General features: G+C 43.8%; 1 protein-coding gene across 1 annotated transcript in view; it reads right to left on the reverse strand.

Annotated features, from left to right (window-relative positions):
* LOC122810828 (nascent polypeptide-associated complex subunit alpha, muscle-specific form-like) overlaps window positions 1-13,933 on the reverse strand; it is a 68,792-nt gene extending 54,859 nt beyond the window's left edge. Inside the window, exons 1-3 of the mRNA XM_044082381.1 lie at window positions 13,433-13,933; window positions 12,641-13,096; window positions 11,439-12,114 (exon numbers count right to left, since the gene is read on the reverse strand). Coding sequence (XP_043938316.1) covers window positions 11,439-12,114; window positions 12,641-13,096; window positions 13,433-13,933 — 1,633 coding nt within the window. The remainder of the gene's footprint in view (window positions 1-11,438; window positions 12,115-12,640; window positions 13,097-13,432) is intronic.
* Between the last annotated feature and the right edge of the window lie 11,795 nt (window positions 13,934-25,728).

Below are 25,728 nucleotides of genomic sequence, written 5' to 3' on the forward strand. Positions count from 1 at the left end.
TTCAAACCCCTGCCTTTGACAACGACATTTTCCAGACCAGGGAATTAGAAAGGCATGCCACAGAAGCAATCGTAGAAAAAGGGGAATGAAAAACACAACTGGGGTAAATGGAACATATCATATCAGGACAACAAAAATACACATAACTGGGCTTGAACCCTTGCTCTTGGCAATGATATTTTGTACAGCAGTAAAATATCAAATGAAGCCACATAAGAACATAAAAACAAAAGTGTTGGGAAAATGTAGAACCATGTTGAAAACTGAAAACATCTGAGCATTGGAAAACAACATACCCACCATCTGGGGATTAAAATCATCCTGCAAGTGTATTGACAATTAACACAATTCAAGAATAGAGTTGTTGTTGTTTGTCTTTCGGCTTTTCCCTCTTAGGGGTCACCACAGCAGAACTCCGGTCTGCTAATGATTGGCAGTTGGTTTTTATGGTGTTGAGTTGCCAGCCCAATGCCCAACCTTCAATGAAGGCATGCCCATTCAACACATGTCTTTCGAATGCCCACTCGACCGTGAGGGGGACATGCAGACTCCACACATAAGACACTCCCAACCCAAGCCTAGAATCGAACGGGAGTACCTCTTGCTGTGAGGCAACAACACTACCACTGCACCACCGCGGAATAACTAAAACAATATAATGTCTTGCCATGAAAAAAAATATGTATCAGTAAATTTACTACTAATGGACAGTGTTATGAAACTCTTTACACATGAAAGCTGTCACATACCAGTATTATGTTTAACTTATGTCACATTTTCATGGTTCACTATTACTGCATTGTATAGATAGCTTAGTATAGTGCTGCAATGTATACCACTCCTGCCTGCCTGATACTCTCTGGAGCAGAGCACTATCAAGGGAAGCCACAGAAAACTCACTCCTGCCTGCCTGATACTCTCTGGAGTAGTGCACTATCAAGGGAAGCCACTGAAAACTTAATCAAATGTGTCACAAAACACACATTTCAAGAGAATGGGGGGACACTGTGAAAGACTTAAAAATTAACAATGGTAAATTATATATAACTAGTGGGGAAAAATACTCCCCCTACTGTCTGGGCATGGTACACAGCAATAGCAAATCTATTACATATACTTACTATAACCAAACCAAAACTGAACAAGCTATAAAAACGGACGCCAAGCAAAAAAACACCAAACTGGAGAAATTAGAATTTATTTGCACTCAGACATTGTAAGTGATTAGCACTTGATGCACATTGCTTTGAAGGTTTCTATATGGGAGACTTCCATGGATTTGAACCCCTGCCTGCCTAACTGATTTTCTCTGGACTAGTGCATTATCAAGTGCAATCAAAGAACAACTTATATGTGTCAGAAAACATATTTCTTGGGAGAGTTAGACAACTGTGGATGACTTAAAAATGAACATTGGCAAATAGCATGTAACTTTCAGGGGATCAAAGCACTGCTGGTAGTATATCAACATATATATATATTCATATAACTCCATTTGAAAGGAGAGCTGCCAAAGTGAAGCTATTAACTTCACCACAGATCAGCATTTCCTGCTGTCGCACACTGATTGTTAGTTCTTTTACACAAAGGATGCCAAGGTGTTATAGGTTCATAGGTTCATAGGTTCATAGGTTTATACTAGGCTATCTGCCCTAAGGCATTTATAAGCCTAGCCCAAATTTTTGTGGCTTACGCCACCCCTTATATGAAAAAATACTGTGCCCATTAGTTTGTTGTGCCTCTGTCCAGCAGTGACACAGAGATGATTCCCGGGGTAAACCTACGATCTCCCATCCACAGGTCTAGATTTCTCTTGAACAGAGTCAGCGAGGTGCTCTGCCTCACATGGACCGGGATTTTATTCCACAGCATAGGGAGTCTCTGAGTGATAAATCTATCCCTCCAGCACGTCCTATTTATATCCGTGTTAAGGTTTAAGTCGCTTGCTCTAGTGGTTTTGGTGGATTTGGATTTTTGAGGTGGAGCATGTCCATTAATTTCGGGTTGGACATGGCCTTGTATGTCAGGCACATGTCACCTCTGAGCAGACGGTATGCGACTGAATAGAGCTGGAGTTTCTTCAATCTGGCAGCATATGACAGATTTTGGAGTCCCTTTATCCTTTTGGTGAGGAACTTTTGGGGTCTCTCCAATTGCTGCAGATGTCGGGTGAGATAAATCCCGAATGGGGCATTGTACTCGATCATTGGTCTGATAATGATCAGGGGTGACTTCCCTTTTATGGATTTTGTTCTATCATGTAATAGCTTTCGTTTTGTTTTTGCTTTTGTCAAAGAATGAGAAGTTTTATTTCTGTATTAGTACATAATGACAACAGACACGATCACTGACAAGTAGTGCAACCTACACAGAAAATAGATGATTTTTCATCTTTTATAAGTCCATTTTGGGCATGCGTGTTGTGTGATCATGTGCTTTTTTATGTGATTAAAGACTGTAACGGCTATAGGACAACAAAGAAAAGAGACGTTAGCAGACAGAATGATGAGAGGTGAGGAGATAAGGACTGAACAGTGTGAAAGTGGGTGAAGAACAGATAGACTTCAATGGGTATGAACCCATGATTTCCAAATTGATATGATACATAACAGTACATTATCAAGGGCAGCCTCTGAAGCTGCTCAAGTGTAAGGAGGCATTAAGAAGACATGGTAAGAAGACAGCTTGTTTGCTCAAAGCTGCATTGAGTAAGGCCTTCAGCCCTCCATCTACTGTTTACCAAAAACCTGGCTGCAGTAAGTAAGGCCTTCAGCCCTTCTTCTAGTGTTTACCAAACACTCGCTGAGAGACTGCAAATGATAAATGATTTTAACTGTTTTCTGCATTTTTTGATTAACTAAAACAGTATTTTCTGTATATCTATTTGTTTAATCTGTGCAACTGTATTTTAATGCATTTTAGATTGTCTGCTAACTGATATTCTCTTACAAGTGTAATTACTGTTCATCTGCTTGTTTTGTTCATTTGCTTATTTTGCTGAACTTGAAAAGAGCTAGCATAGACTAGGTTCAGATTTTGCTGAATCAAGTAATGTCTGTGAACTTTGGAGCTTGTAAAACAGTTAATATTTTGTCTGGACAGGCACACCATGCACCCTCATGGCAGGAAGGTACAGTTTGCACTGATATAGCTTGAGTTACTGTTACAGAGTTCTTTTTAGGATGTTTTCATTGGATAATTTGAACTTTGTATATTTCCTGTTTTTCTGCTTTAAGACTGTGTTTGAACCAGTTTGTGCTTGTTTCCTCAAAGCTGCAGTAAGTTAGGCCTTCTGCCCTTGCTCTACTATTTTCCAAATACGTGCTGAGAGACTATGAATGATAAGTGCGTATTTGTAAAAGTTTTCTGTACTTTCTGATTAACAAAAACAATATTTGCAGCATATCTGTTTGTTTAAATTGTGCAACTATATTTTAATGCATTTTTAGATTGTCTGCTAACTTAATTCCTCTTACAACTGTAATTACTCTTCATCTGCTTGTTTTGTTCATTTTACTTATTTGCTGCATTTGAAAAACACTAGCATAGACTAGGTTACTGAATCTAGCACTGTTTGTGACCTTTGGAGCTTGTAAAACAGTTAATCTTTTGACTAGAGAGGCCCTCCTGTGCCCTCGTGGTGGGAAGGTACAGTTTGCACTGATCTAGCTAGAGTTACTGTTGCAGGACTCAGTTTAGGGTATTTTGAATGGACAATTTAAACTCTGCCTGTTTTGTTTTTCTGCTTTAAAAAGCCTGTGTTTGAACCAGTTTGTGCTTGTTTCCCATCGCGCAGTGTTGCGCACTACTGCTCGGAGGGATTGTCGGTTACAGACACCTCTTCTCTAGCCTCACAAATATTACCTAAACCACATCTCTTTGTGCCTAAACCTACTAATACCTCACCCTGCTGTATTCCCTCTTCAGCTGTTATAGCCAGACCAAGATTACCATGAACGGTCAGTTTCCCTCTTTTTCTACCAGCCTGGTTGACACTGGCCAACTGCCTCATGTACAGTGACAACCCTGTACTTCTAAATCATTCCTGTGCCATTTGTGAGAGATGCACCTACATTATAAATCTGGAATCACAGCTCTCTCACACAATAGATAGGAATACAAAGCAGGTTGTCGGCCACCTACCACAACTCCTAGTCATGACACACAGCATACACCTTGATTTACATATGTGGTGGTGCTCACAACAAATCTACCTAAACACTAGAAACCTCCAAAACACATACATACTAAACCAGCCATAACACTCACAACACACAATACACATAATGGCACAAGCACATGTCTCACCATCAAAGCCCATAAGGCAACGCACATTCATTCCAAATATCTTAGTCATAGGAGACTCTATAGTGAGACACGCAGATGTCCCCCTCACCAGGCTGAACAAGGAGAAAGTCACGGTCAGCTGTCTTTCTGGTGCCAGGATTCATCAGATCACACAGGCACTCAAGTCTCTCAGCAACAAGCACCGTTATGATTTGGTCATAGTACATATTGGTGTGAACAGCTTGAGATGTACCTCCCTGGATAACATGAAGAGAGACAGGATTAAGTCTATGATTATGTGTCACAGGCAGGTATGTCCCAGGCCTTGAGCAGCATATCAACTTCACCTTAAATGTAATAATTGTATTTTATTTGAAAGCTTATGGAAACTGCAACACAAGAGATATAATATATGTGATGGTGTGCTCTAAATGTCCAGCATAATTTATAGGAAAGACCAGTCAAAGGTTTAAAGATAGTATTCGTAGTCATCTTTCAGATATAAGAAAAAAATAGACACTGATTCTCTATAAACATATAGCAAGTACAGATGACACACATAAGTTACGTTTTTGATTTTACATTCCATTCCCACACATCTTAGGGGAGGTGACAAGAAAACAATTACAGAAAGACAGGAGAATGAATGGATATTAAGATTCAGAGCTCAATATCCGCCTGACCTGAATGATGCTTATACTTAAACCAGAGTTAGTAGATCTTAGAAATAAAGTAAGATGGTATGATTTTGTATTTGTTCATATACATGAATATTTGTAAGGCGTGTTAATGTATGTATAGGGTGCTGGTTGTTTCTATGTATACATGCAGTATATGATTGTATATACATTCATATAGGTTGTTTTCTAAGCATATTTCAAAATATGTGGGCTTTTAAATGTTTCCATTGTATAATGGTTTAACTGATCATGTGACTTGTGCTATTTGCTTTTTGTTGTATTATATAAGGATGAGCTTCTTACTTTGTTACTTCATGCCTGAGGAAGCAGTTGTACTGCAAACGTTTTTACTAGTGGAATAAACAGATTTGTTACTGCTCGTGGCTTTGGTACACGTTGTTTTTTGCTGTCGTTACTACGTTTGTGGGGAGGCGCGATTTGCTGTCAGTTTCCTTATTTTTGCTGTATTTTAGTAATTGGCTTAGTTTCTGGTGTCATTCTCAGGGGATCCAGTTTCTGTCAGCCTGGGATGACATGATCGATACACCTCGATGCTTTGTCAGAGATGGTCTTCATCTCTCATCCTTGGGATTTCAGCTAGTGGCAAAGGCCCTTGCCACCCCCATAGTGTCTTTTTTAGGCAATGTCACAAGAACACAATTCCTGACATAAAAATTTCATCAAAAATCAACCTCAAGGTCATGCTGCTAAATGCTAGGAGTCTTAACATGAAACTGCATTCACTGGAAGAAGCCCTCACCTTGGAAGACACAGACATTTGTGCAGTCATGTAGACCTGGTTCAAAGCTGTGGAGAATACCCCAGCCATGCTGGGTTATACCTCCTTCTACACGTTCAGACCACAAACTGAAGGTGTGAAAACTAAACGAGGTGGTGTATCAATATTCATTAAAGATAAATACACCTCCAAATTGGTTAAACAGTATGATTCTCCAGAGACACTTCAGGTGCAACTAACTGTTGGTAGGGCACTTATTCAAGTCATTCTCAGCTACAGGACCCCTTCCATGAATCAAGACACCTACTCTGCCTATTTGGATCTACTGAAATCCATCAAGATACATCCAAACACCGTGGTTCTGGGGGATATTAATTACCCATCCATTGACTGGGTAAATTACTCATGGTCAAACTCACTTGCCCAAAGGTTCCTCGAGTTCATTAACTTCAACGCCCTGAACCAGCTGGAGGACACCCCAACTAGGGGCACCAACATCTTGGATCTGATGCTCACCAATATGGGAGACCACTGTAGCACTACCACTGTGAGGTCTTCCCTTGTCAGATCTGACCACAAATCAGTCTCATTCGAAGTAATTATCACAATGGACCCCCCCCCCCCAGCAGCAACTAAACTAAAAAAGTTCTCCAAAGCAGATTATATCCTTCTAAGGGATGGTATAAATAGCTTCACTGCATCTCCCTCCTCAGATGGAACTGGCAATTATGCTGAGTCCTACACCAATGCTTTTTACAAACACCTGTATAACTGCATTGATGTGGCTGTACCTGATAGGACTAAAACAAGCTCTTCAAGGAAGAGCAAACCTGACTGGTGGACAACTGCCATTAACAGGCTTTACAATAAGAGGAAAAAATTGTTGTCCAAAAGTAAGAGGGAGCATGCTTAAACCGGAAACACTCCCTCCTCAGCTTAACCAAGCAAATAAGACTTCTCATTAAGTCCTCCAAAGCAAATTACAAATCCAGATTAGCTTCCTCAACTAAGGACAGCCATAAGGCATTCTTTAGTTACATCTGTAGCCTAAAAGGCAAGATCCAGATTTGTGCCAAACTGATAGTTAATTATACCACATACACTGAGCCAGTGGACATAACAAACCTGTTACCCAACAGGTTCTATGGAAACTTCACTCCCCTTTCCCCATCACACGTATCTGATGACATTCATTCCACCTGTACTCCAACTTGTATTTCTAGAGAGAAGGTTGTAAATGCCCCCTCTAAGGTCAAAAACACAGCATCTATGTAACCTGATAACATCCTAGGCTGAGTCCTACATGGGTTCTAACAAGAATTAGCAACACCATTGGGTACTCCTTCAATCATAGTCTAAGCACCAGCTTCTTCCCAGGTGAATGGAAAACAGTGACTGTTATCCCCTTACACAAAGGCATTGCTTCCACTGACTCCAGGAACTATAGACCTATTAGCCTGACTAGCTTTATCTGCAAGGCCATGGAGCGAATCATCATGGACCTTATCAACAAAGATATAGGTAATCTCCAAACACTTTACCCTTCTCAGTTTGGATTTGTCAAAGGGAGATCATGCCTGTTACACCTTGTGGACTTCTTCAAGACAGTCACCAGAGTCCTGGACTAGGGGAAACTGTGCATACAGCCTACCTGGACTTGGTCAAGGCTTTTGACACTATTTCCCACTCAGGCAATATTGGCAAACTCACCCAGCTAGGTATCAACCTTTATATCGTTAGCTGAATTAATAACTGGCTCACTGATAGAATCCATACAATCAAAATAGGGGAATCCACCTCCAACAGCAGACCCATAACCAGTGGTGTTCTGCAGGGATCAGTCCTGGGACCTCTACTGTTTGGAATCTATTTCTCTCAAGTACAGGCAAAAACTAAAGGTTTGTGGCTGACAAAGTTTGCTGATGACTGGAAACTGGGAGTGTTCATAGAATCCACAAACAATGTCAACATCCTGCAAGAGGGTCTTACACAAACAAATGATTGGTGCTAAAGTCATGGCTTTACACTCAATGCAAAAAATGTATTATCATCCATTTTAGTAAGACTGATGTTCCAGCTAACAACCACATCAACAGAAAAGCCCTAAGCACGCATGCAGCGGTGAGAGACCTGAAGACACAGGTTGACAGCAACCTTAACTTTGATCACCATGTGTCCACAGTGGTAAGAAAGTCATTCTATATGGCTCATCTCATAAGTAAGGGCATTGACTCTAGTATAAAAGAGGTTATAACCTCCTTGTACTCTTTCCTCTTCAGGCCAATAACTGAGTACAACACCCCTTTTAGTATATATCTTTCCAGCCACCTGCAGCAACTGGAAAGACCACAGAAGTTCTTCACAAGGAGAATTCAAGGTCTTCAGCAACTGTCCTATGTGGATCAGCTGAAATCACTGTCACTTTACTCCGTTTCATACAGACTACTCAGAGGTGATCTCTTCCTTGTATATAAGGTAGTCTCTGACTCTGCTTTATTGGAAATGCTGCATATCTGTGAGCTCTAAAGACCTTAACCTAGCATGTGAAATTACTAGAACCTGCTGGATGGACAGATTTGTCTCCCAGAGATTACTGCACCTGTGGAAAAGACTCCCAATTCATGTCAAGCAGAGCACCTCTTTGGCCCTCATCAAGCGCTATCTGGACAATTGGATGGGTAACCATAAATTCACCCCTGGGGTTCCATCTTTGTCTGTCTCTCTTGGACAGGAGCAATAGGTGCTGATTGTGGAAACAAGGGCAGAACTTGGCTCGGTGTGTAAGGGCCCTATGGCCATTAGCCTGGTAACCCCATATGCTCCTATGATCTTATATCTGGGACATATAGCACATTTATAGAGTCAATGCCAAACAGCATAAAACAGCTATTCACTTAAGTGCATTGTGGTTATGTGTGTGTAGTGTTTATTTTTGAACCAGAGACAAGTTTGAAAATGGGAATACAGAATGGAGATTAAAAGGGAAAGGACAGAGATGGTAGCACATAAGGTGAGCTAAGAAGGAATAAGCTTGAGGGAGGTGAGTTGGAGCATATCTCACAGCTTCATAACAAAGCTGAATAACGCCATACTTACATTTCATTAGACAGTGCCAAATTCAATAAGAGAATGTATACGCTGATGATAGGACTGTGTTGTTTCAGTGGAAAGGAATACATTATTAACAAGACAAGATGATTATACGTACATGGATTCAAATCATCCCAGCATCACTCATTATCTCCAGACCAGACTGTTAGACAGGTCTGCTGCAGAATCATACACAGGGAAGTGTTGGGAAGATACATATCAAGGTAATAGAACATACAACAGCAATAAGAGAGAAATACACCTGAGCACATTGGAAACCATGATTGTGACATTCATATTCACTAAATGCAGCATTAGTTAGGTCTGGCACAGAAATAACCAGAAGCAAGATGTTAAAAAAAAAGTAAAATAAAACATTGCAGAAGAATGGAATGCAGCTGTATGATGAAACTATAACATTTTAAAACGACATTCCCATCCACAGGGAATTAGAGCCCTGCACCCAGTGTACAGAGATCAGACTCACCACATTATGAATACAATAAGCCCTAGAGGCCATAATGGGAAGACTGTTAATGGTACCACTTTCACTACTGCTTGTTGATGTGCACCTAAAGCTGATTTGTGTGCCTGGTTATAAGAGCATAGCATGATCAAAGGATTTTTTTCATTTTTGCCATAGGATGGGAACTACCATGTCCCTGTGGTTATACATAACCAACAACATTGCTCTGAGTTGAGTGCCACATGATGAATGACCAGAGAACATTTATTTTAATATATAAGCCCTCTTTGGTCATGAGAGTGGTGTGGTTATCTATTCTTTGATTAGCTTAAAGGTTGGAAATGGAACTAGAGGACAGAGCTGAAAAAGTGAAGCAAACAGAGGGTAGAAAACAAGATGAACAAATAAGTAATAACCAGAATGGAGGTGGGGTAGGGGCATACCTCTCAACTCTATACCCTGGTTTAGTAGAATTATATGCCTAATTATTCAGTGACTGAAATCCTCATGATTTGTTAGACAACTACACTTCATGTGATGAACTGTAGCAACTAACCATGCATACATGAAGTAAAATTACGTCTGGGAGTTTTCATTTTTTTTTGAGAGGGAAACAGCGAAGGAAGTCAGGAAAGTAAGAGATGGGTAAGGGGGGAAGGCAGATCATAAGGGAAGACAGACGTGACTGACAGGGTGTGAGTTAACAGAACGAATGAGACAGAACAGAATGATGAAGGAGACATCAGACAGAGGGAAGACAATGGTGAGGGAGGATAGTCAAACATACAGGGGTGGCTCTAGACACAAAAGGGAGGGGAACACAATGTTTGGGGATAGGACTGGAGTATTCAGAGATGCAATTTCTACCATGTTTAGCACAGTCTGAGATTAGTCTTCACCCTGAGAGCCATCATCACTGGATCCTGCCACACAATTTCTACCATGTTTAACATAGTCTGAGATTAGTCTTCACCCTGGGAGCCATCATCACTGGATCCTGCCACACAATTTCTACCATGTTTAACATAGTCTGAGATTAGTCTTCACCCTGGGAGCCATCATCACTGGATACTGCCACACAATTTCTACCATGTTTAACATAGTCTGAGATTAGTCTTCACCCTGAGAGCCGTCATCACTGGATCCTGCCACACAATTTCTACCATGTTTAACATAGTCTGAGATTAGTCTTCACCCTGGGAGACATCATCACTGGATACTGCCACACAATTTCTACCATGTTTAGCACAGTCTGAGATTAGTCTTCACCCTGGGAGCCATCATCACTGGATCCTGCCACAGGACCTGGACACAGTGCTGGGCAGGGATGTAACACATTGAGTAGATGGACCACAGACTCTGTACAGTCAATATAGGCATCAAACCTCCTGTTGAGTTTGCCCACCACAAGCTTCCCAGTTTTTGACAGGTGACATAATTGTCACCTCAGCCTGAATTGCTATTAGTGGATACCACTGTACCACCCGCTAATGTAAGGCTACTTGACGCGGTAGCACAGGTAGAGCAGGAAGTGTGGAGTCAGCTGTAGCAGGTTGGGACACAAGTGTGTTGTGTGCCTCTGTGATGATGGTGGTGGTGCTGTTTCTGCCCACTGTGAGGGGATAAACAGCCCTGTGAGTGTGCTTGGTGCAGGTCCTTGGGTTTCTGTCCCATAAGGGAGGATGATAGGCCATGGCAGTGTGGTTGGTGCAGGTTCATGTTTTTCTGCCCACCGTGGGGGGATGACAAGCCATGCAAATGTGGTTGGTGCAGGTACTTGTGCTGCTTGGTGCCTCTGTGGTGATGGTGGTGGTGTTGTTTCTGCCCCGTATGGGGGGATGACAGGGCCTGTCAATGTGGCTGGTGTAGGCCCCTGTGGTGCCTCTGTGATGATGGTGGTTTTGCTGTTTCTGCCCCCTGTGGGGGGATGACAGGCCCTGCCAGTGTGGATGGTGCAGCTCCTTGTGTTTCTGCCCCCTATGGGAGGATGACAGGCCCTGCCAGTGTTGTTAGTGCAGGTCCTTATGCTCCTGGGTGCCTCTGTGATGATGGTGGTGGTGCTGTTTCTACCTCCTGTGAGGGGATGACAGGCCCTGCCTGTGTGGTTGGTGCAGGTCATTGTGTTTTGGCCCCCTGTGGAGGATAACAGGCCCTGCCAGTGTGGTTGGTGCAGGACCTTGTGCTGCTGGGTGCCTCTGTGATGATGGTAGTAGTGTTGTTTCTGCCTCCTGTGGAGGAATGACAGGCCCTACCAGTGTGGTTGGTACAGGTCCTTCTGCTGCTGAATGCCTCTGTGTTGATGGTGGTGGTGTTTTTTCTGCCCCATGTGGGGGATGACAGATCCTGCAAATGTGGTTGGTGTAGGTCCTTCTGCTGCTGTGTGCCTCTGTGATGGTGGTGGTGGTGCCATTTCTGCCCCCTGTGGGGGATGACAGACCTTGCCAGTGTGATTGCTGCAGGTCCTTGTGCAGCTGGTTGCCTCTGTGATGATGGTGGTGGTGCTGTTTCTGCCCCCTGTGGAGGGATGACAGGCCATGCCAGTGTGGTTGGTGCTGTGCTGCTGGGTGCCATTGTGATGATGGTGGTGGTGCTGTTTCTGCCATCTGTGATGGGATGACAGACCCTGCCAATGTGGTTGCTGCAGGTCCTTGTGCTGCTGGGTGCCTCTGTGGTGATGGTGGTGGTGCTGTTTCTGCCACCTGTGAGAGGATGACAGGCCCTGCTAGTGTGGTTGGTGCAGGTCCTTGTGTTTCTACCTCCAGTGGCTGGATGACAGCCCCTGCCAATGTGGTTAGTGGAGGTCCTTGTGCTGCTGGGTGCCTCTGTGATGATGGTGGTGCTGTTTCTGCCTCCTGTGGGGGGATGACAAGCCCTGCCAGTGTGGTTGGTGCAGATTCTTATGCTGCTGGGTGCCTCTGTGATGATGGTGGTGGTGCTGTTTCTGCCGCCCATTAGGGGATGACAGGCCCTGCCAGTGTTGTTGGTGCAGGTCCTTGTGTTTCTGCCCCTATGGGGGGATGACAGGCCTTTCCTTTGTGGTTGGTGCAGGTCCTTGTGCTTCTGGATGTCTCTGTAATGATGGTGGTGGTGCTGTTTCTACCCCGTGGGTGATGACAGGCACTGACATTTTGGTTGGTGCAGGTCCTTGCGCTGCTGGGTGCCTCTGTGATGATGGTGGTGGTGCTGTTTCTGTCCCATGTGGGAGGATGATATGCCCTGTCAGTGTGGTTGGTTCAGGTCCTTGTGTTTCTGCCTCCTGTGGGGGGAATGACAAGCCCTACCAGTGTACTTGGTGCAGGTCCTTGTGCTGCTGGGTGCCTCTATGATGATGGTAGTAGTGATGTTTCTGTCCCCCTGTAGGGGAATGACAGGGCCTACCAGTGTGGTTGGTGCAGGTCCTTCTGCTGCTGAATGCCTCTGTGATGATGGTGTTGGTGCTTTTTCTGGCCCCTGTGGGGGGATGACAGACACTGCCAGTGTGGTTGGTGTAGGGCCTTGTGCTGCTGTGTGCCTCTGTGATGATGGTAGTGGTGCAGTTTCTGCCCCCTGTGGGGGGATGACAGACCCTGCCAGTGTGGTTGCTGCAGGTCCTTGTGCTGCTGGTTGCCTCTGTGATGATGATGGTGGTGGTGGTGCTTCTGCCTCTTGTGGGGGAATGACAGGCCACCCCAGTGTGGTTGGCGCAAGTCCTTGTGCTGCTGGATGCCATTGTGATGGTGGTGGTGCTTTTTCTGCCACCTGTGAGGGGATGACAGGCTGTGCCAATGTGGTTGCTGCAGGTCCTTGTGCTGCTGTGTGCCTCTGTGATGATAGTGGTGGTGCTGTTTCTGTCCCCTGTAGGAGGATGATAGGCCCTGTCAGTGTGGTTGGTGCAGGTCATTGTGTTTCTGCCCCCTGTGAGGGAATGATAGGCCCTGCCAGTGTGTTTGGTGCAGGTTTTTTTGCTGCAAGGGACATCTGTGATGATGATGGTGGTGGTATTTCTGCCCCCGCCATCAGGGGATGACAGGCCCTGCCAATGTGGTTGGTGCAGGTCCTTGTGTTTCCTCCTCCTGTGAGGGATGACAGGCCTTGCCAGTGTAGTTGGCGCAGGTCCTTGTGCTGCTGGATGCCTCTGTGATGATGGTAGTAGTGCTGTTTTGCCCCCTGTAGGGGAATGACAGGGCCTACCAGTGTGGTTGGTGCAGGTCCTTCTGCTGCTGAATGCCTCTGTGATGATGGTGGTGGTGCTTTTTCTGCCCCCTGTGGGGGGATGACAGACCCTGCCAGTGTTTTTGCTGTAGGTCCTTGTGCTGCTGTGTGCCTCCTGTATGATGGTGGTGGTGCAGTTTCTGCCCCCTGTGGAGGGACGACAGACCCTGCCAGTGTGGTTGCTACAGGTCCTTGTGCTGCTGGTTGCCTCTGTGATGATGGTGGTGGTTCTGTTTCTGCCCCCTGTGGGGGGATGACAGGCCATACCAGTGTGGTTGGTGCAGGTCCTTGTGCTGCTCGGTGCCTCTGTGATGATGGTGGTGGTGCTGTTTCTGCCACCTGAGAGGGGATGGCAGGCCCTGCCAATGTGGTTGCTGCAGGTCCTTGTGCTGCTGGGTGCTTCTGTGATGCTGATGGTGGTGCTGTTTCTGCCACCTGTAAGGGGTGACAGGCCCTGTCTGTGTGGTTGGTGCAAGTCATTGTGTTTCTGCCTCCTGTGGGTGGATGACAGCCCTACCAGTGTGGTTAGTGGAGGTCCTTGTGCTGCTGGGTGTCTCTGTGATGATGGTGATGGTGCTATTTCTACCCCCATCAGGGGATGACAGGCCCTGCCAGTGTGGTTGGTGCAGGTCCTTGTGTTTCTGCCTCCTGTGGGGGGATGACAGGCCCTGCTAGTGTGGTTGATTCAGGTCCTTGTGCTGCTCGGTGCCTCTGTGATGCTGGTGGTGGTGCTGTTTCTGGCCCCTGTCAGGGGATGACAGGGCCTGTCAGTGTGGTTGGTGCAGGTCATTGTGTTTCTGCCCCTGTGGGGCTATGACAGGTCCTGCTAGTATGGTTGGTACAGCTCCTTGTGCTGCTAGGTACCTCTGTGATGATGGTGTGGTGCTGTTTCTGCCTCCATGAGAGGATGACAGACACTGCCAGTGTGTTTCATGCAGGTCCTTGGCTGCTGCATGTAATCATAATGGGAATGGAAAAATATTTATAAAGAAAAATAAATAAATAAAAGTGAAATGAGGGTGGAGGAAGAGACATACATAAATCATGAAATTGCATTCTTAATTATTTTTCATTCTCATAAAATACATTGAAGGAAATACGCTTTTAATAATGAGGCCTACACATTTAACCTTTTTATTTACAATTTTGTTACTTTAACTATTTTGACAATTAAAACTATACTTACAGATGTTATCCTGCTGTATAAATGTTTTACATTATTATTCTTAATTCCTGCATGTTACATGCAAACAGAGACATCTTTACCAATAGCAGCTATACTTAACTTGAGCTCTCTTAGGTGCTCTAGTGTGTCCTAACACATCTCGAGGTTCATTTTAACCTTTTCAGGGGCTGGAGTTATAGAAAGGATTTTATGACACATCGGATGGCAGCATGCATCGGCAGATTATTTGTTTAGCTAAAACATGGGAAACTTACAGTACAATGTGGTGACTGTGCTCTGACTTCACTATACAGGTGACAGCATTGTTCCACCTGCATGGGATGCCAATAGCACAGGTGAGCACTGTTCCACCTGTATGGGATGCCAATAGGCCAGGTGAGCACTGTTCCACCTGCATGGGATGCCAATAGCACAGGTGAGCACTGTTCCACCTGCATGGGTTGCCAATAGCACAGGTGACAGCCGTTGCCAAACTATTACAGGAATCAGTCTTATACCGTGACCTGGTGTAGTTATCGTGCAGGTGTTTCTGCCTGTCCTATTCGTGTCCAGAAAGTATTATACCATGGCCTGATGTAGTTATCCTGCAGGTCTCTCTGCCTGTGCTACTTATGGATAATGTCCAGAAAATGTTATACCATGACCTGGTGTAGTTATCTTGCATGTATCTCTGTCTGTCCTACTTATGGATGATGTCCGGAAAATATTATAGTCCTTCTGACACCATCTATGTGTTCTAAACAGAGCACCACCCACACCTTCTCCACACTCAGTTCTCTCAACTTAAAACATTTCAGGAAAAATGACTAGGACTTAGTGCCAAAATTATTTCTTGTGGGCATCAGCCTTCATGCTAAGATGGACACCTATGGGCACCTCGTTTGTGTGATGGATGACAAAATAAAAAAATAAAGTTAATGTATTATTATGATACTAATGGCAATATATAGAATCTGAAACATGGCAGTCCTAGACACCTCTGTTTGCTGCAGAGAAGAAATGCTGAACAGCAGATCCATATTCAGATGATTAAAGATAACATGCCAGTGGTGTTAACCTCCATCAATAGACTGTGGAACACCGTCTCTCATAAAAATATTGATCTAAATGGCAGCATGTGGAACCCTTACTAATAGCTTACCAACAAGTTCAGCTAATGAGATTCATTTTTAGACTGATAAAAAGTTATTTTAATGAAGTCATATTATTCATTCTAATTTATCATGGATAATACTTAATGCATTTGCTAACACTTGAATGTTTTACAGAACCTTTCAAAGTGTAAAGGCAAGGAACATTGCTCTTTAAAACTTTGAGTTCCATTACTCAAAAATGAAGTAAGAATTTCCCACCCCTGATATCTGTGCTTTCCCAACTTGAGCAGAGCTTACTGCAGGTGTTCAAAGTTTTGCACATTATTATGTAGAACTCAGCACAATGTTTATCAGGTTAACGCATCACAAAAAAATCAGCAATTGAGAAACAATAATGAACTTAGCCCTAATTAGCACCCTCATGACCCCCATAGTGGGTAATCTACATGATTAAACATGAGTAGAGCCACAGATCATCATAGCCATGTGGAAGACAAGAACTTTGTTGAATTCAGATGTCTCCTACTGCAGTCACTTGTTGCTATGTAATATCATTATCTGCTTCTAGTAGCGTAGCTAAGGTGGGACAAGAGGGGCAACTGCTCCAGGTGCAAAGTGTTGGTGGGGCACAATCAGCCAGTCTGGATCTGTAGCACTCCGTGTTTGGTCTAGAGATAGCAAGCCGTTTACTAAAGTTTAAAAGAAGAAATTTAAAACATAAGCACCATAAAGCACCGTGCAGACAGGGTATAAACTGTAGCAACTATTTGCTACATTTGTAGCCAGCAGTTTGCTATGGTTTAAAGAAAAAATTAAAACATGAGCACCATAGTGCACAGTGCAGGCATAGTATAAACTGTAGCAACTATTTGCTACATGAAATTATTTATTTTTAATAAAATAAGCTGAAGGAGAGGCAGGGCACAGAAAGGCAGGGCATGCTGCTGGGAGGAACATGTTATAGAAGGGAATGACTGCTTTTTTCAGTGGAAGAGCTGAGGGGTATAGATTTAATTCTAATAGCCACTTGCTAAGATCTGGGGTCATTTATCTACTTGTAATAAGCTGATTGCTACAACATAGTGATCCACCCTACTGGGGTCTCTGGATGTAACTGCAATGTAGTGATCTGCTTATTACAGTGAAGTGCGTGTTTTGCTCTTTACTTGAAGAGCTGAGGGAGCAGAGCTCTATTTCGATGCACCAGCATGGAGTACTGTTTGAGCTAGTTATGCCTCTGTTTGCTTCCATAGGGTATGTTACCTACTTCCTTGTGCAATCGTGTACTTTAGTGTTCTATTTACTTTAAGGCCTAAAGTTGGTGCACGCTTTTCATTATATCTATATGTATTAGCCAGAGTAATCCGATGGGATAATTTGCGCTTGCTTTATTAGAATGCAGTCACATTACTGTAGAATGTGTCTACATTACAGTGTATCGTGCAGCAATGTATTGTATTGTTGTGTATCTTACACGTATGTGATTACACTTGATAAATGTCTACCTAGATTGTGGCAAATGATCACTGTGCTTGTCAAATAGCATGCTTAGTAACTTGTATTCATGTGTTGGTATTGGGGGAGGGGGTGATTGTGATTATGACATAATAATGCCTGACATTTAGAGCAAAATTGCTTTGTGGATACACGTATATTAGTGCCAGGCCCTAATAAAACAAGATATGATATGACCCGCCCCACTTGAGTTTGGTTCATCAGTATATGTCACCCAGTATATGTGCAGGGCCATCATAGAGGCACAGGAGAATTCCAACACAGCCTCGGCAGAGATTGTGAGGCTGAACCAAGCTGTGCCAGCTGACATGAAAGTGCATGAACTGTATGTGCAATTTGTTGTATAGAATGAATTACACATTGGAACGTGCAGTGTTTATTCTAGGTCATGTGTCAGGCAAGGGGCCATCCTCCTGGCCAGTCATTTGCAACATCCCTGGATATTACTTGACCTGGCCATGCATGAGTGAGATTCCACTCCCACAGTGCTAGCATGTTCACTGCCACATCATCTATGGATGTGCCTATACCTGGGTGAGGAATGTCCACTGTCACATCATCTGTGGATGTGCCCACATCTGGGTGAGGAATGTCCACTGTCACATCATCTATGGATGTGCCTACACCTGGGTGAGGAATGTCTACTGTCACATAATCTATGGATGTGCCTACACCTGAATGAGGAATGTCCACTGTCACATCATCTATGGATGTGCCTACACCTGGGTGAGGAATGTCCACTGCCACATCATCTATGGATGTGCCTACACCTGAGTGAGGAATGTCCACTGTCCCATCATCTGTGGATGTGCGTACACGTGGGGGAGGAATGTCCACTGTCACATCATCTATGGATGTGCCGACACCTGAGTGAGGAATGTCCACTTTCACATCATCTATGGATGTGCCTACACCTGGGTGAGGAATGTCCACTGTCACATCATCTGTGGATGTGCCTACACCTGGGTGAGGAATGTCCACTACCACATCATCTATGGATGTGCCTACACCTGGGTGAGGAATGTCCACTGTCACATCATCTGTGGATGTACCCACACCAGGGTGAGGAATGTCCACTGTCACATCATCTATGGATGTGCCTACACCTGAGTGAGGAATGTTGACTGTCACATCATCTATGGATGTGCCTACACCTGAGTGTGGAATGTCCACTGTCACATCATCTGTGGATGTGCGTACACCTGGGTGAGGAATGTCCACTGTCACATCATCTGTGGATGTGCCTACACCTGAGTGAGGAATGTCCACTGTCACATCATCTGTGGATGTGCCTACACCTGAGTGAGGAATGTCCACTGTCACATCATCTGTGGATGTGCCTACACCTGGGTGAGGAATGTCCACTGTCACATCATCTGTGGATGTGCCTCCACCTGAGTGAGGAATGTCCACTGCCACATCATCTGTGGATGTGCCTCCACCTGGGTGAGGAATGTCCACTGTCACATCATCTGTGAATGTGCCTCCACCTGGGTGAGGAATGTCCACTGTCACATCATCTGTGGATGTGCCTACACCTGGGTGAGGAATGTCCACTGTCACATCATCTGTGGATGTGCCTACACCTGGGTGAAGAATGTCCACTACCACATCATCTATGGATGTGCCTACACCTGGGTGAGGAATGTCCACTGCCACATCATCTGTGGATGTGCCTACACCTGGGTGAGGAATGTCCACTGTCACATCATCTGTGGATGTGCCTACACCTGAGTGAGGAATGTCCACTGTCACATCATCTGTGGATGTGCCTACACCTGAGTGAGGAATGTCCACCGTCACATCATCCGTGGATGTGCCTATACCTGAGTGAGGAATGTCCACTGTCACATCATCTATGGATGTGCCTACACCTGGGTGAGGAATGTCCACTGTCACATCATCTATGAATGTGCCTACACCTGGGTGAGGAATGTCCACTGTCACATCATCTATGGATGTGCCTACACCTGAGTGAGGAATGTCCACTGTCACAAGTCCACTGTCATATCATGTATTTAACACAGTTGAAAACTGGTTCACACAACGCTGCCTTCTTCTTAACCCTAAGAAAACTAAGCTACTACTCTTTACTCCCACCATAAAATCTCCTCAGTTCCACTTCACTATTACCTCTGACAATGGAATCTGCATTTCCCCTGATTCTACTGCTCAACTACTTGGCATAACTATTTACCATAACCTCACCTTTGATGCCCATGTTAATAATATTATAAAAACTGTTAATAAAAAATTAGGCTCCCTGTATAGAATAAAACCCTTCCTTACACCTCTAGCTAAGAAATCCATAGCCCAGACTCACCTTACTTCCACCCTATTCTATGCTTCTGCCATTTACACCAATCTATCAAAGCATAATCTCACCAAACTTGAAACTAGCTACAATAACATAACCAGATTTGCCACTGGCTCTCCATACAGAACTCATCACTGCCTTAACCTTAAACAACTCAGATGGTTAGAACTACAAAATCAACTACAATACAATCAACTTGTGATTGCACAAAAAATCCTGCACCATCCTTCTAATACTCCCATCCTTACTAATCTGATCTCCCCTTATAAAAATCTTTCAACACTACGCTCAGCTAATAAACTTCTTATTGCCAGCAACCCTTCTAATAACAAAGCAGGTGATTCCCTCTTCTCCAATGTTGTGGGTAGAATCTGGAACAAACTTCCTAATACACTCACCTCACTTTCATCCTCTCTAATCTTTAAAAAACACCTTAGAGACCACCTTAAAATACACTGGCTTTGTCCCTGCTCAAAGCCTGATTGAATCTACTTTTCATCTCTCCCCTCCCCTGGTTCCTACTCTCTTGCTTCCTTAACAATTATCCTCCCATATCTTATGAACAACACTATAAAAAGTTTCCTAATGTTCAATTGTTTTAGTTTTGATTGACTTCACATGAACCCTACAAAAGCATTAAGACTTGTTTATTTTTTACTTCTACTCTAATGAAATGTTACATTATTCACGATTTTTTTTTCATGTCTTATTTTGTAATGTGAAACTAGTCTTTTTTTAGAATATTTTGAATGTATTAATTTACTTATGTTGGAGCTTTTCTCCTCGGGCCTCTACTGAAAAGGGATATGTATCCAGCTAGACTAGCCTGGTCAACAAATGTAAATAAATAAATAAATAAAAATAAATAAATAAATACATCATCTGTGGATGTGCCTACACCTGAGTGAGGAATGTCCACTGTCACATCATCTATGGATGTGCCTACACCTGGGTGAGGAATGTCCACTGTTACATCATCTGTGGATGTGCCTACACCTGAGTGTGGAATGTCCACTGTCACATCATCTGTGGATGTGCCTACACCTGAGTGAGGAATGTCCACTGCCACATCATCTATGGATGTGCCTACACCTGGGTGAGGACATCCTCATAGTTGTGGTCATCATCTTCATGCTGGCACATTCTCTGACATTTGTTGTTCATGGTTGGGTAGCATACTGATATCTCACAAAGGTCATAGGAGAGCCAGTGCAGCTCCTAGAAGAGTTGGCTCTTATAGGTGAGGGCATGCACACAAAACTGAACCTTCTGTTCAGCATGTCCTGGACCTGTCCATATGCCATGACACAGTGTTACACCATGTGATGAGGCTGTGTCACTGCAGACACACAAACACACACACCACCACAGACCTCAGAATACCCCACACATCCACAGACCCTGTTCTTTACTGGTATTAATCCTCTTATAGCAATTCTTACACTTTCTTTAAAAGCATACTTTGTTTTTATACTTCTCAGTGCTCCCACTCACACACTACCCTGTGAAAGACATGCAGTCCTGTACTCCCTTGTCCACCCATGCAGATGATGATAACTGTGTCCGGCCCTTTGTACATTGCTACTATGGTTGCTTCTGTATGGTGCACAGTATGGGCAGCTTCCTAATGGGTAATTATAGGCAGGGGTGTTTGAGTGGATTATTTTTACTTTGTATCTGCTTAGCTCATGTATATTTAAGCTGTAAAGCTGTGTGCAATCCTTTGCCTCTTTACTAATGCCATCGAGGACAGTCCCTGCCTCCATCTGGCATGGCTATCCCCTGCTGTTGGCTCCTCCTCCTGATCATCCCCTGCTGTTGGTTCCTCCTCCTGATCACCCCCTGCTATTGGCTCCTCCTCCTCCTGATCATATCCTGCTGCTGGCTCCTCCTCTGACTCCTCATATGTATCAGCTGCCACTGCCTGTGGAGCTGGAAACTGCAGTTTGTGCAAAAAGCCACCATGTTGCAGCCATTTCCCAAGTGTAATATTGTAAAAAAATGGATGAGAGAATCCTACTACTCAAAGAGTGAGGCCTACCCCTTCGGGGTGGGTAGAAAATAAATTAAAGTTTGAACACTCATGTCAAATTTGCCTGGTGGTTCAGTAGGGAGTCCTGAAAAGGACTCTGGTGTTGTTGAGAAGTGCCAATTGAAGGTAGATTCTAAGGTGGAGGGGAGGATTCCCTGTTTGGGTTTAGTATTGGGTCCTTAAAAGGACCTTTTCTTGGGGTCCCTGTGGAAGTTCTCAAGTATATTCTTGTGGAAAAGTTGCAAGAGTGGTCCTGAGAAGGACCTTTGGGGCCCTGAGAAGGACCTTTTGGGCCCTGAAAAGGACTTTAGAAGCTCTTACCAGGACTTTGGGTCTGGCCTGTCTAGGGCCCAGCAGTGGACTAGGGGCTCGTATCCTTCCCTTTGGTCAAGGCTAAGGGTCTAGGGCCATGTGTCCGTGGGTGTGAATCCAGCTGGTCATATCCATATCTTTTGGTTGGACTCTCCCTTTGTGGTCAAGGCAGAGGGCCCAAGGACTGGTGTGATCCCAGCTGGCTGTCAGAAGAACCTTTCTTTTTACTCTCCCTAAAATCATTAGCCGCCCTGGTTGTAGTTTGTGATTCTAGGGGGTTCTGATAAGAACCTTTATTGTCTTGGTATGGACCTGTGGACAGATTTCAAAGGGTTTTTATAAGAACCTTTGTTGTCCTCATGTGGACTAAGCTGCACCGGTGTGGAGGAAAAGGACACATAAAACATACACTAAACAGACAGAATACATAAAAGCACAAACACAACAAATCACACAAATCTAAAATCTTTGAACTGATCTGGAGTGTGTGCCCAGGTTTGTGGGACACTTCATTGCAAAGTTAAGGTTGGAACAAATTAGACTCTGAAGCCAGTTAAGTTCAAGAATCAGTCTTTTATTTTTCAGATCTTCAAGGTAGCAGTTCAGTGTTTCCTCCTAGCATTGTTCTGAATATAATATTGTGGAACATGACACACGGTAAATATCTTTGCACAAGTAGCATGGCCAAAATGCAAACAGCAGAACTATCACTTCAGCAGCTAAAACACAAGTTGTACAATGTTTCTAGTTTGTGACACAGCATGACTGTAACCATGTTTGGTTATGAGGATTTGTGGAATTAGCCATTGTTCCATGGCATATCCAGCATCACAAGATGCCCCACATGGGAAATCATACCCTTGCAAACTATTGGTAGATGTCAGATATGTTAACTGTACAGTGGCATGGAAATGCAGTGCATAGCTTTGCCTTCCAGATGGGTGTTTTGGAGAGGTCACGTGTGCCATATGTGGAAGTCATGCAAATTGCCAGAGTAGCCTGCACATACATTGTAGATGATACCCTGTGCATCAAAGATCACCTAGCAGTTCATGGAGTGATATCCTTTGTAGGTTGCACACTTCCTTCCCAGTTACATACATTGTAGATGATACCCTGGTCATTAAAGATCACCTAGCAGTTCATGGAGTGATATCCTTTGTAGGTTGCACACTTCCTTCCCAGTTACATACATTGTAGATGATACCTTGGTCATTAAAGATCACCTAGCAGTTCATGGAGTGATATCCTTTGCAGTTTGCACGCTTCCTTCCCAGTTACATACATTGTAGATGATACCCTGGTCATTAAAGATCACCTAGCAGTTCATGGAGTGATATCCTTTGTAGTTTGCACGCTTCCTTCCCAGTTACATACATTGTAGATGATACCCTGGTCATTAAAGATCACCTAGCAGTTCATGGAGTGATATCCTTTGTAGTTTGCACGCTTCCTTCCCAGTTACATACATTGTAGATGATACCCTGGTCATTAAAGATCACCTAGCAGTTCATGGAGTGATATCCTTTTTAGTTTGCACGCTTCCTTCCCAGTTACATACATTGTAGATGATACCCTGGTCATTAAAGATCACCTAGCAGTTCATGGAGTGATATCCTTTGTAGTTTGCACGCTTCCTTCCCAGTTACATACATTGTAGATGATACCCTGGTCATTAAAGATCACCTAGCAGTTCATGGAGTGATATCCTTTGTAGTTTGCACACTTCCTTCCCAGTTCAGCAGGTGGGGTCTTTATTTCAGTTTGGATGCATTCTATTGCTCCCCAATACTTCATGGAATCAGGCTATAGACTAGATGTCCCACAGAGTGTTTGTTCTCTCTTCTGTGGTATGTGGTAACCACATTTGATCCCCTACATATTGAAGAATGGTATTAAAGAACTGGTTGAGTATTATTTATTTATTTTTATTTAACATTTGTTTTACCAGGATAAAGTCTGACTGGACAACAGGTGTCTGTTTTCAGCGGAGTCCAGGGGAGAAAAGCTCCAAGAAGTTACAAGGTGAAATACATGGTTAATAACAAGTGGTAACATGGTAACATGTGAGGCAAAAAACAGATACATGGTTAATAACAAGTGGTAACATGGTAACATGTGAGGCAAAAAACAGATACATGGTTAATAACAAGTGGTAACATGGTAACATGTGAGGCAAAAAACAGATACATGGTTAATAACAAGTGGTAACATGGTAACATGTGAGGCAAAAAACAGCTAAATGCAAACAAACTCATAATGCAGTCAGGAGATCTCAAGTCTTACAGTGATAGTACAATATATGAACATGAGGTACCCAGAAGTAGGTACTTATTTACAATATTTACAAAATGTGCAATGCACATAGGTGGTAGTATAATGTAAGCATCGGAGGCTTCAGGGGTTAGTTGGCCTATAATCTGGTGGGGATTCGGGGGAGGTGTCTTTGCAATTGCAAAGATGGTTAGCATAGAGGTGGGTTTTAAGGACATCCTTAAATATGGTTGCATGATTTTGTATCCTGAGGTCAGGTGGGAGGGTGTGCCATGCTTTTGCAACCTCATCGGAGAATAGGACTTCTCCAGAGCTGTTCTTGCATGGATTGACTTCAATCAGGGATTTGTTACTTGATTGTAGTTCCCTGCTGGAGTTGTGGAAGTTCACTATGGCAGCTAGGGCAGGTGTTCTCTCTGGTTGGTATAGAATTTGGTGAGCTATGATGAGTTGGTGGTAGCGTAGCAGTTTTGGGAATTCCAACCAGTGTAGCTTAAGTAGGGATTGACAGTGGTGGGAGTGGGATTTAGCACTGGCAGCAAACCTAGCTATTTTATTGTAGCAAGTGAAGAGTTTGTTCAGTTCAATTTTATTGATTTTGGTTAGAACTGGGCAGGCATAGAGTAATGTTGATAAGAGATGAGTTCTGGCTATGGTAGTTCTAGACTTGGGGGTTAGGAACTTTTTGCTATGATACAGGCATCCTAGCTTTTTATGGACTTTAGAGATACTTTGGGATGTGTCTTTATCGTATTTAAGTTCTTGGTCAATAGTGACGCCTAGTAGTTTGACCTCAGCTACTGGGGTGATGAGGGTGCTATTGGCTGAGAGGTTGGTGAAGGTGAGGTCACAGTGTTTAGTTGGGTGAAATAGCATCAGCTGTGTTTTTGTTTGAGTTTAGTATCAGTTGGTGGTTGTTTAGCCAGTTCTCTATCTCAGTGAAAGATTCTTGGGCTTTTCTTTGTAGTAGATGGATGTTGGATGCTGAGCAGATTAGGGCTGTGTCATCTGCATACTGAACAATATCAGCTTTAGTGGTTGCTCCATGGATATTGTTTGTAAATATGTTAAAGAGAAGGGGGCCTAGGATTGAGCCTTGAGGGTCACCGCATGTGACGGGCAGTGAGGGGGATAGGGAGTTGCCCCATTTGACAGATTGTGGGCGGTTATTTAGATCATTGTTGAACCATTGCAGGGAGGGGTTATCAAGGTTGAGCTTGGAGAGGCAGGTAAGGAGTTTGTTATGGGAAACTATATTGAATGCCTTGGATAGGTCTAGGAAGGTGGCAGAAACCAGTTTCCTTGATTGCTGTGTGAGTTTATGGTATTGGAGAAGTTAATTAGGGCAGTGTTGGTGCTATGGGATGGTCTGAATCCATGTTGGGTTTTAGATAGGTTGTTGTTTAGTAGGTGGTTGAGGAATTGGCGGTGGATAGATTTTTCTAGGATCTTAGATAAGGGAGATAGGATCACAATGGGGCAGTAGTTGGAGAGGTCAGTAGAGGGGCCGCCCTTATGGAGAGGGGGTGATATATGAGTTTGGAG

The sequence above is a fragment of the Protopterus annectens genome, chromosome 9.part0, assembly GCF_019279795.1.
Source record: "Protopterus annectens isolate FY-2018-M chromosome 9.part0, PAN1.0, whole genome shotgun sequence".
NCBI lineage: Eukaryota > Metazoa > Chordata > Ceratodontiformes > Protopteridae > Protopterus > Protopterus annectens.